The sequence below is a fragment of the Medicago truncatula genome, chromosome 4, assembly GCF_003473485.1.
Source record: "Medicago truncatula cultivar Jemalong A17 chromosome 4, MtrunA17r5.0-ANR, whole genome shotgun sequence".
Lineage (NCBI taxonomy): Eukaryota > Viridiplantae > Streptophyta > Magnoliopsida > Fabales > Fabaceae > Medicago > Medicago truncatula.
The window spans coordinates 59,089,288-59,100,878 of record NC_053045.1 but is presented as its reverse complement, the minus strand read 5'-3'; the positions used below and the strand labels follow the sequence as shown (position 1 = coordinate 59,100,878).

The 11,591-nt window shown below is 32.3% G+C and overlaps 1 protein-coding gene, 1 long non-coding RNA gene and 1 other non-coding gene across 3 annotated transcripts; all 3 read left to right on the top strand.

Annotated features, from left to right (window-relative positions):
• The first annotated feature begins 3,423 nt into the window (after positions 1-3,423).
• On the top strand, positions 3,424-8,105 carry LOC112421180 (uncharacterized). Its single transcript, XR_003011309.2, has 4 exons — positions 3,424-3,879; positions 5,317-5,461; positions 5,940-6,454; positions 6,539-8,105. It is a non-coding gene; the product is annotated as an uncharacterized lncRNA (long non-coding RNA).
• Positions 8,106-8,400: 295 nt separating this feature from the next.
• LOC11439386 (uncharacterized) lies at positions 8,401-10,246 on the top strand. Its single transcript, XM_003609802.4, has 2 exons — positions 8,401-9,403; positions 9,844-10,246. Exons 1-2 carry the CDS (start codon positions 8,614-8,616, stop codon positions 9,954-9,956), a joined length of 903 nt encoding a protein of 300 aa, XP_003609850.1. The 5' UTR covers positions 8,401-8,613; the 3' UTR covers positions 9,957-10,246.
• Positions 10,247-11,450: 1,204 nt separating this feature from the next.
• On the top strand, positions 11,451-11,523 carry TRNAA-UGC (transfer RNA alanine (anticodon UGC)). Its single transcript has one exon. It is a non-coding gene; the product is annotated as a tRNA-Ala (tRNA).
• The last annotated feature ends 68 nt before the right edge of the window (positions 11,524-11,591 follow it).

Sequence of the window (11,591 nt, the reverse complement as noted above, 5' to 3'; positions counted from 1 at the left end):
ATATCAAACAAACATGCTCCATCCCCATACCATATCGGTCTCGAGGAACTAGAGCATTAGAAGTTAAATCAGTTTGTTTGAAAGAAACGCGAAGCTATAACTTTATAAATAGCAAATGGTGTCATAACTGCACAATATATAAACCACGGGAAGGGTTTTAGCTCATGGTGAGTTGAACATCAGAGATGAAGATGAAATAAAATATATATATGAAAACGTAAAAAACTAAATTAATAGATTGAATAAAGCTTGTACAAGATTACAATCCTTGAAGAAGAGTGGTGAGCTAAAAGCATCACCAAGTAATCCTAATTTAATTCTCTAATAATTAGCACTCATGCTCATTTATGGGAAGAAAGGATGGAGTTCGAACTCTAAACCTGCTAACCCTAACTGGAACTTGGCCCCTTCAATTCACAATCAAATTTTCGGACCCTTGCCACCAACATGTGGTCCTTTTACAATACAAGGCCAACCACTACAAGTTGTACCCTTTTTGTCATTCTCTTGTGAGTTGTCCTTATCTTATCCCACCTACTCCAGGCACATTCCCCTGCATTCCTCGCACTTTAACCATTGGCGCTAACTCGTAATTCTTACTCCTTAAGCAATGGCCAATAGTGGTCACATGGGTTCGTACTAGTTGTACGACCCGGGTAGCGATCCAGTACATTGCATCTTTCCATATCTCTAGCGAAGCAATCCTAATCCACACTGCAACTTCCCAAATCTCCAACGCCAATCCTCATCTTGTATCATCAAACACTCACAACAAGCATTACTAGTTCAATTGATTAAATAACACTAAAAATATAAAATCCTAAATAGGCACCGGTTAGATGCTTTAGACAATGTATTCACTCAATTTCTTGTTCATTATAGGAGATAAGTGCAACGTAATAACCGACTAATTTTTTTGGCACAAAAAAAAAATAGTCTCCGATCACGACCGATTTTTAAGATATATTCTAAAATAGTGCGAGTTTCTTTTTATTTGTCTTCTCATGTCACATTACATATTGCTCACGCAAGCTTCTTCTCATCGTGGCAAAAGATTTGGTTATCGATGATTTTGTTTGTTAATCAGGTTCTCTTCTTTGCGTCAAACTCATCAATGACCCCTTATGAATTATCATGTCTACATAGTTTTAATCCAAGACATCAATGACCCCCTTGTAATACTCTTTGCATCAAACTCTTTAATTCTGATTTTCTTTTTTTTCTGTTTTGTGTTATTTAATTAGCTCGTTGACAATAAAAAAAAAAAGTTTTCCAGTTAAGATGGTTTGTAAAAAGTAGTAAAACGGTCAAAAAAATTCTAGATCCACCTATCCTTTATATTTGAGTTTTAAAAAAAAACATTTAAGCATTATATTAATCTCTCTAAGTATATATATATAGTTGACGAAAATTGAAGTCTTTACGGGAAACAACCACATAGGAAAATATTCGCATTAGTTGTAATTTCTTTATGAGATTAATCTTTACACGTTAAAAGTATTAACAATGATTAAGATTGTGATTTTCAGTGAGTTTAATTCAATTGAAAGAGACAATTTATAATATATAAGGATTGAAGTTTGAATTCCGAACAGCCGCACACAAGGTTGTGTGGGCTCCTGCCTACATAAAACTTTCATAATTTTTTTTTTTAATACTAGTATTGTTTGATTTAACCTAAGCAAAAATGTTAATAGATGTGAATAATGGCTTATCATTCATATAAAATATGAGTACTGCTTCTCTGTATGCAGATCTAGCAAGGTGATTGAGAAGAAATTAAACATGGGTAAATTTGGGGTATAAAACTGTTCAAAAAAAAAAAATGGTGGGTTAAAGTCACACAATTAACAAATGTGTGAGGTAAAAAATGCAATTAAGTCTAATTACTTATATATAGAGAGATGTTTTTATTGAGATTGAAAATGAGAGACCATTCAATATTAGTAAAATATGCTAAATCATAGAGAACAATTATGGAGTATATGCTTTCAAAAATAAAATGTGATATACAAGACAAACTTAATTTCATGTAATATTTTCGTTATTTATTTATTTTTTCATGATTTTAGTCCTTTATATTATAAAATGACAATATCGTATCATTTTTTATGAGATTTTTTTCAATGGAATATGATTTTTTAGGTTTGTATGATGAAGATTTGAGTTTGTTTATGAGTTTGATGACTTTTTTTTTTTTGAGTTTTTGATTTTTTTTTTTATATAGAAAAAAGATAACTATCTTGACATTTTATAACATAAAGGACTAAATAAAAAAATAAAAAAGATAAAAGACAAAAGTATGACTTAAAATTAAGTTATGAGACGAATTATGTAATTTTGTCTAATATATATTTAATGCTACAAATTATATATATACGGCACCCTCACTTTGCAACATTTATGGCTCCGCTGCTGACCCCGAACATCCTATTTATCACTTTAAAAGTGATTTTTTGTCACTAGACTATTGATAAAAATGATTAAGATCATACTAGAAAAAAAAAATAATGCTTTCAGTGAAACCTTAAAATGACATAAAATATAACAATTATTATTTTAAAATGACTAATAATTTATAACATGAAACAAAGGTGTTTTTTCTTTTTGGCGTGGAAGCATTATACGAGACATTTAAAATTTAAATTATTATTTAATGGTGACTCTTACACGATTAGAATGACAATATTTGTTGATACAATTTTATCAACATCTTGCATAGAGGTGAACGCATCACAACAGCATTTATTTCCTTCGCATCTACCATGATGACCAGAATTTGAACATATAATGCAACATTGGAAATTACTTTCCGGACATGCCGCATAATCTTGGCAAACTTTTCCTGCTAATCAAGATGTCATTAGACATTGTATGTGCATCACAAATTCACAATTATCAAAACAATAATTTTCATCAAAAATATTATATTGCAAAACTAGAGAAAGATTGTCCTTGCTGATTGAAGGTTCTACAATCTTTTCCAATATGAAACACTAAATTATTTGATAAAAAGTTTCGTATCCTGACCCAAAAAAAAAATGTTTCATATCATATGAATAATTTAATATAATTAATAGATTAAAAGACATATTATATATATTTTATAAAAAAAAGACATTATCTAATATGATGATATACAATCCAGAACAATTAGGAGATATCTCTGTATAATAAATAAACTTGGACTATGAATCTCAAAAGCATAAAACAAAACAAAAAAATTGTATTCTTTGAATTTGATAAATGAGAAAATATTATTAATAAAAATGACACTAATGATATTCTTATAACTATCAAGTTATGGTGTTACAAAGTCAAGCTAAACTGAAACAGATTGAGAGCGTAACTCGGAGGCTAAATGTATATAAAGTGAAATAACATTTTAAGAAAAACAATATATTGGATATTTTCCTGTAAGAAACCTTCAACATTTCAAAAGTAAAGAAAGCGCGTAAACTCATTTTTCTTTCAAATAATGATTTTTCTAGACGAAAATGATTTTTTATTTCAAACTTCATTTCACACATTATCATCCACCATAATTAAGGTATGAAGTTTGTTTGTTACCTGAAACCACGATCGAAGCAATGCATAAAATTGTTAAAATTAAAAAGAGACACTTAATATTGGTGGCCATTTCGCAGTATGATAGGTTGATTAACCACTCTACCGGCACCTTCTACGCCGGAGGCTTCACCGGTTCTCACCTCTGCTAAAAACTCATGTCTGAAACCTCTTATCGTTTTTGACATTTACAACAACATAATCAAACACCTCTTAGAACCTGAATCAATTTCTTTGATGGTCGCATTCACCTCCACCGTCTCAATATCAAGAACGATTCGCGATTCAATGTCTCCCAAGATAGCAGATCTGGTAATTTTCAGTTTTACAATTTTTTTTCTTTCAGTTTAGGTTTTTTATTTTGATTTGTTCTTGAGATTTTCAATTGATGCACTTCTTTTGGTAAGTTATTTTGATCAAAGTTTGAATTTTTATGTGATTTGTGTTTTATTGATTGAGTGTTTTAGTGTGTGGCAGATGTTCTGTTAGCTTTTTTTTTGTGTTTTCAAGTCACGGTTGAAGCTGATATTCTATGTTTGCTTGAAGTCTTTTTGTTTTCTATGTTTGTCGAGCCATCTATGGTGAATGTTCAAGTTATGGTTTTGTGTATTTCCCATTCTGATGTACTTTGAATCTATTAAATATGATAACAAGTTCATTTGTTTATGCGTACAACATATATTATTTCATGTGTCTGTTTCGTTCGACCGACACAACAGTAAAGAATATCAAGGTGAAAGTATTTAGATTTCTATTTGGAATTGTGCCTTTCGAACACTGGACGCTGATTCGTTTCAATCATATTATAATTTTGTCGTAGTCCGTATTGGTCCTAAATTCATCAGTTGCGGTGGATTGTGATCAGTTCAGATCGCAAATAAGCGTGTTCTTTGGCCGTATTGTTGGACACTTTTTTTAATGCATCCTTTCTCACTTCTTTTAACGTATCATTTTTGTTTATTGGTGCAAGTATAGTGTCATAGTGGATCTCATGATATATGTGCAGAGTGTCTAAAGAAGTATGTGTTAGTACTAATAGGTCCTCTTTGCTATTCACGTTGTAGTGATATCACTGGAAATTTTCTTTTGTGTATATCTTTATATTTCGTTTTAGTTTATAAATATTTTTTGTTTGTGTGCTGCATATATTATGCTCTAAAAATTTTGTTTGAAATGAAATAATAGGATTTGAAGTGTGACTCATGTTGCATTTGTGCGATTGTTAAGGTGAGCTGACTTTGTTTTTAATTGTCTTGACATGTATGCGAAGGGATTTAGATAGCATTTTTACATTCACAGACTTGATTTTAGAGGTAGTGTCTTACAATTCTATAGTTCTGCATAAATTTCAGACTCCAGTTTTGATCTTCGTCCTGTTTTTGAATTTCATATCTATCTTGCTATTTTCTCTTATTAGAATAGCAATACTACTTTGCTTAATTTAAAAGGTTTTTCTCTTTTGTTGAATAGCATTGTATCTTAGTCCATAAATTAGATTATATCTTTTATTTATGTACTATAGAGGTGGTGCTTATGCATATGCAAATTTAATTAGTTTTATCGGGAATAGCAACTATGCAATTCAAATGTTCTGTAACGATTTAGTTTACGTAGAGATGTTAATTTCCTCCACCATTTCTTTCATTTTTTTTTTTTTACTTTTGATTTATAAATTTTGTTAAATTTGACAGGTTTATTTTTTATTTATTTATGAAGTTTGTGCTGTGGTTTTTTTTCTTCTTATTTTAGGGATGGTGGAATAACCACACAACTTGACACCGCCTCTAAAACGTGGTCGTAATCGTTGTAACTGCTTCAAGGAAAACAGCTCCAACAAAGACCATTTGCATCTCTCTGGCACCGCAACTGAATCAGTCACCGATTCCGACTCAAGGTAAAATTATAATCAAAATTTCACTTTTGAAGATGTTATTGGAAAAAAAATAATCACTTTTTTGCTAGGAAAAGTATGTATTTTTAAAAAGATAACATGACCAATGGAGTAAACTCAATATGGAATGAAGAATTGATACATGGTTTAACTTCAAGTAGTTTTTGTGAGTACAGTTTGTGTAGTAATTTACTTTAAGCTTATGTGTTGTTCTGGTATGGTACTGAGTTGGTGAAATCATGCTGCTATACAATTTATTTGGTTTTTTACATTACAGATTATGACACTAATTTCTTTATGGTGTTTATGATGTTTATAATTTGACGAATCTCATCTTATTGGAATTGATATATATGTCGCTAAAGCTAATGAGTTATACCATTTTTTAACAATAAATTCAATTTAAGGGAAGACATAATCAAATTTAAGGACAAATTTAAAACATTTTTATTAGTGATATGATATCTTTTACTAATATTAGGTGCAGGAAGAATGACACATATGTTGTGAGGACTTGGTCATCCTTTTGAGTGTGTTTAAATCTATGGCGTTGGAGCAGACTCTAATGCAACCATGCTAAAATATATAGGTTCAAAAACACATGAACAATGATGGCTCATAAGGATTACAGTGAGCGGAAATTGTGGAATCCTTTATTTCTTGCTATTCAAAAATGGGATTGCAGCTGGCGTGGCAACGTAACAAAAGTTGTGTCGTAAGAGTTGGAGGGTGTCTGTTTATATGGTTTGATAATTGTGAAGTAGAATTTAAAATTCAAAGATGTCTATAAGTATTCTACTTTTTGTTCTCATTAAACATTATAAATGCATCGACACTTGGGTTTGACTTATATTTTCTTGACAGATTAATTGAATATTTACTTATGTTCTTTTTAAAGATTCTTTAGATCTGCAACTTGTTACCGAATTGCATAAGATTATCATTGAACTGCGAGTTAAATATAGAACATATTGCATGGAGTTTGATGCTCATTATGTAAGTATGCATTTATATTTTTCTTCCTTGAGTACGAATATAGTAATATGGCTGAATCTGTTTAATGGTTTCGTTTTATTTCAGGGTTATGTGAAAAGGATCGATGGTATATGTTTTTTGACAAAAGGATGACGTGTTCTTCGTGATTTCTATAACATTGATCTCGGTGCTTGGGTGATCATATTTTACATATATCTCACCCGTACGATGCACGGGTGTGTGATCTAAGGACATAAAATATTGAATCATTTTGTCTTCGATGTAATAGATCATATTGCAATATATCAGCTTCTCCAATGTTAATGTCCAGGGCGGTAGCACGGGGTAAAATTACTAGTTAAAGCTTAACCCCCCTGCATACTTTAACCCTAATTTTAACCTAACTTTTTCCCTCCCATTCCAACGCAATAAATTCGCAGATTTGACCTACTCACCCCTTTGTCACGCAATAAATGTCATTCATTTCAAATTTAATTGTTTGACCTTCTCATTTAAATGTCCTTAAAGCATTTCGAATTCTCACATTTAACCTTCTCACTCCTTTGTCATTCATTAAATGCATCTTTGCCATTCATATCAAATCTGAAAATTTTCTCCTCATTTAAATGCAATTGTTTGACCTTCTTATTTAAGATCAATCTTTTAAATTATCCTTTGCCACACAATAAATTCTAACATTTGACATTCTCACCAATTTGTCACGCAATAAATGTCGTTCATTTCAAAATTTGAATATTCCCTCATGATTTAAATGCAATTGTTTGACCTTCTCATTTAAGATAAATCTCTTAATTGCTCCTTTGCCATTCATTTCAAATTCGAAAATTTCCTCCCCGATTAAATGCATTTGTTTAACCTTCTCGTTTATGATCAATCTCTTAAATGCTCATTTGGCACACATTAAATGTTCCTTTGTCATTCATTTCAAATTTGAAAATTCTCTCATCATTTAAAGACAATCGTTTGAACTTCTCATTTAAGAGGAATAGTGCCTCTTAAATCAACATCAAAGTGTTTATTGTTTGACCTTCTCATTTAATAATCTTGCCTTTTTCAAACAAATTCGTCACACATACTGTTCAAACATGGCTGGTCGTCCAGTTCAAGCGTTGCTTTCCTATCATTGCCTAACTGATATAAATATTGTTTCTAGCTTTTACATATGTTTTGTCCTACACTCTTTCGAATCAAATTTGGTGAAAATCGGACTTGGGGGGAGATTTTTCGAATTTTGGATGTTTTGGAAAAGTGAAGTGTTTTGTCTCTGTTGCTGTCATATACACTTAAGTCACGCAGAACCTATAAGGTGCGGTAGTTAACTAACGCTGCTTCAGTTAACTAGCGCAGAGGTATACTTATCATTCCAGTTGAGTACGAGCAAAATATGCTGGAAGAAGAGCAGAATTCTAAAAAAAATTGGTCCAAGTTAGGTGGTCGAAACTAAAAGGACCAGTGTTGGAGAAAATATTGTAGGAAGTAGGAACTGTGTTGTAGAAAATATTGAAAAGAGACAACTAGTAACATTGATCCTTCTTTTTGCATTCACTTGTGGTGAAACGATTGAAAAAACGTCAAAGGGAGCTAGACTGCGTGGGTCTGTTCCTGCCAAATTCAATATCATAATGTTTAGTACTACTCCCTCCGTCCCTTAATAGATGACCTAGTTGACAATACTTTTCTACTAATTCACAAAGATAAATAATATCATGTAAGATGTTGTTGGATTCGTCTCGATGAATATTTTTAAAATATTAAATTTTTATAATATTTTTTAGTAGAGAATTAAATATATCAAAATAAAACATATGCATTGGTACGTGTGTCAGAGTCAAATTTACCAAATGGATGGAAATGTGGAATAGCTCCTCCTGCAATATTGCATATAGATTCCGAGCGGGCTCTAAAAACAAAACAAAAACATTGATAACTGATCACAAATATTCACTTTTGTTCAAATTTTCAACATGTGGATCCCACCTACCAAGTGCATCACAACCTGTGTCCAACGTTCATAAAGCTATTCAATTTCAACCCATGCTCGAGTAATTTACGCTCATTTCCATCCCAAAGTTACTCCCCTTTTCACCACCCTCCAAACCATACTTTCTTTCTTTCTTTCTTTCTTTGCTTTCTCTGCTTAATTTTCTAACTTGTCAATCATGCATCATCTTCTAACACCATTCACAATCTTCAAACTCATTCTACTAACTCTCCATCTACAACTACTACAAGCCATTCCCATTCACACACTCTCACCCTGCAAAACCTCATGTGGCACCATTCCCATAAACTACCCATTCTCTTTAGAAGATGGTTGTGGAGCACCACAGTTCAGAAACATGTTCAACTGCACAACCACTGAGTTATTCTTTCAAACTCCTTCTGGTTCTTACAAAGTTCAATCCATTGACTACAACAAAAAATCCATGGTACTCTACGACCCATCAATGTCCACATGCTCCATTCTTCAACCTCATCATGATTTTCTCATGACAGATATTCAATCTGCTATTATCCCTCCATCACAGGACACTGTTTTTGTTCTGTTAAATTGCTCTATAGATTCTCCTGTTCTTAACCATTACAAATACCTTTGCTTCAACTTTGAAGGACACACTTGTGATGAACTTTATGGTGGCTGCAATGCTTTTAGGGTATTTCATTTGATGACAAATAGCTCACCACCCTGTTGTTTCACAAGTTATAATACTATGAAGTTTATGAGTATGAACATTTTGGATTGTACACATTATACTAGTGTGTTTAATAGTGATAAATTGAGAGGTGTTGGTCCTTTGGATTGGGTTTATGGGATTAAACTTTCTTTTAGTGTGCCTGATACTGGATGTGAAAGTTGTGGACAATCTGGTGGGATTTGTGGGTTTGATACTGAAACTGAAGCTCTTCTTTGTCTCTGCTCAAGTTTCACTAATTCAACAAGGGGATGTGGTAAGCTACTTGGTTTCTTCTTTGGATTCTGAATCATTTGGTGCTAGTTAATATGAACAGGGTTGTATAGCACACTAGTTTGAGATTATGTAATTCTGTTTTGGTTATTTCAAAACTATTTTATAAAATAGATTATCAATTTTTATTTTTTAAAGAAATAATATGAATCATACAGCACTAACTGGTTTCAGAGTGAAATGTTAGTATATTAGATGCTAAAACTAAACTTAGATGCATTTTGTTTTCTTTCAAAATTGTTGGTGACAATGTTACTATCTTTTTTAGTTGAAAACAGTAGGAATACTAAGTTCTATTAGTTGTTAGATTAATATCTTCTTCTTTATCTACTCTTTCAACATCCTTAACTCTGAGATTGAACCAATTGAGCTACCAAACCCTGGTCATAACTGTTAGTTTCTGTATTCTATTTTGTATCTCAGCTGCTGGAACTGGAAGCATGATATCAGAAGGAGTGTACAATGCTCCTTGGACAAGGCACCAAGTGGTTTTGCTTGTTGTAGTTTTCCTTCACATGGTGATAGGGCTACTTTGAGATCAATTTTAAGTTTAGTTGTGCTCCACTCCTTTTGTTGGAGGGCAATGAAGAGAGCTCGTGTAGTTGTAGGTTTTGTGAATTGAGACTATTGGACACCGTACCTCTCTAGTGATATAAAGTAGCTAGTTCTGTTTTTACATGTTCACAATGAGCATGATGACAAATGGACTAATGTAATCGTTCAACTATTACTACATTTTAGTTTAACATAACAGAGAATGACAATCATAATTATGTTATATTGCCGTTCAAGCCAATTGTTCGATTTTATCTCTATAACAGACTTATACTTTTGTTGCCCTCATGTTGCCGATCTACAACATAATTAGAGTTTATGTTATCAGTCACAACTTTAATTGGTTGGTACAATAATAACTAGTAGATTACATTTTAGTTGACATTTTTTTCGTTGATATTGATGCATGAGAAATAATCTTCTTCTGCCGCCGTCCTTTGGGGTATCACATGCTGTAAGGATAAATGCTACGCTAACATGCACAGCCTAAGAGCATCTCAAATGATATGAGTACGCTAACATGTAATTTTAAAAGGAGAGTATTTTGCCAAATTTTTTATAGGAGTAGGACAACTTGGAGTTACTCTGTTCTCCCGAAGCGACTCATCCTTCACACTTCTCAATGTTTTTTCTTCTGTAAATGAAATATTAATATGTTTGGTAAGCTGTGGAACCTTTTTAAAGATTACACCATTTGAATAAAAAATTGTACAAGTTGTTTCAAGATGATGTGGTTCAATGGAATCCAAAAAATAATCTTTGGTGAAGTTCGCCATTGAAGATGGTCAACATGCACGTGCCAGAAACGGTCTAAAAAATAATCTTTAGTAGAATTCATCATTGAAGATACTCCTGTCAAAAAATAAAAAATCATTAAAGATACTCTAAATGCACATGTCAGAAACGTCACATAGGTGCTTGAAAATGATGTAGTTCAATGAGGTCATCTTTGGTTTGAAAATTTTTGAGTGTACATGTGTCACATACATACTTTTGGGTTCCATGAAGCTGTGAAGTAGCTTAATTTTCGATGATTGGTAGATCTTCAATATTGTACAACTAATAGATAGATTTGTTGCATAATATCCAACTAGTTGTGTGTGGTAAGAGTGTAATCAGTGAGAGAATTTTAGAATTTCACCACAGAACGGTTCATTTCTTAAATGGTGACTTTGACAAATACCCGTGTCTTATATATTATACTCAATAAGTGGTAAGGTTATCGAACAATTTTTTGCTACAACTATTGAAGGCTTCAAGAGAAAAATGAAAAGTGATTATGAAGCCAATACCTGTTTGGCAGTTTTTTTTTTTTTATCTAGGATTCTTACCAATGTCAGAGGACTCTACAAAACATTTATCAATCCCAGTATGGTGTTTATTTCCGAAGCAAAACGAACGGCTATGTGCAACCATGCTATCCGGTTTTTCTATAACATAATATTTTAATGATCAAGAGGATGTAATTTCAACATGGGGATGTAGCTCAAATGGTAGAGCGCTCGCTTTGCATGCGAGAGGCACGGGGTTCGATCCCCCGCATCTCCATTTTTTAATTTCAAATATTCCTTTTTTCGCTTATTACATATTTTTTTGACAGCATATTCTTTTTCTCT

Bases quoted from the DNA above. Each gene is read 5' to 3' on its own strand.
- LOC11439386 (XM_003609802.4), top strand. From the start codon at position 8,614: ATGCATCATCTTCTAACACCATTCACAATCTTCAAACTCATTCTACTA. The intron at 9,404-9,843 runs GTAAGCTACTTG...TTTGTATCTCAG, and splicing joins TAATTCAACAAGGGGATGTG to CTGCTGGAACTGGAAGCATG.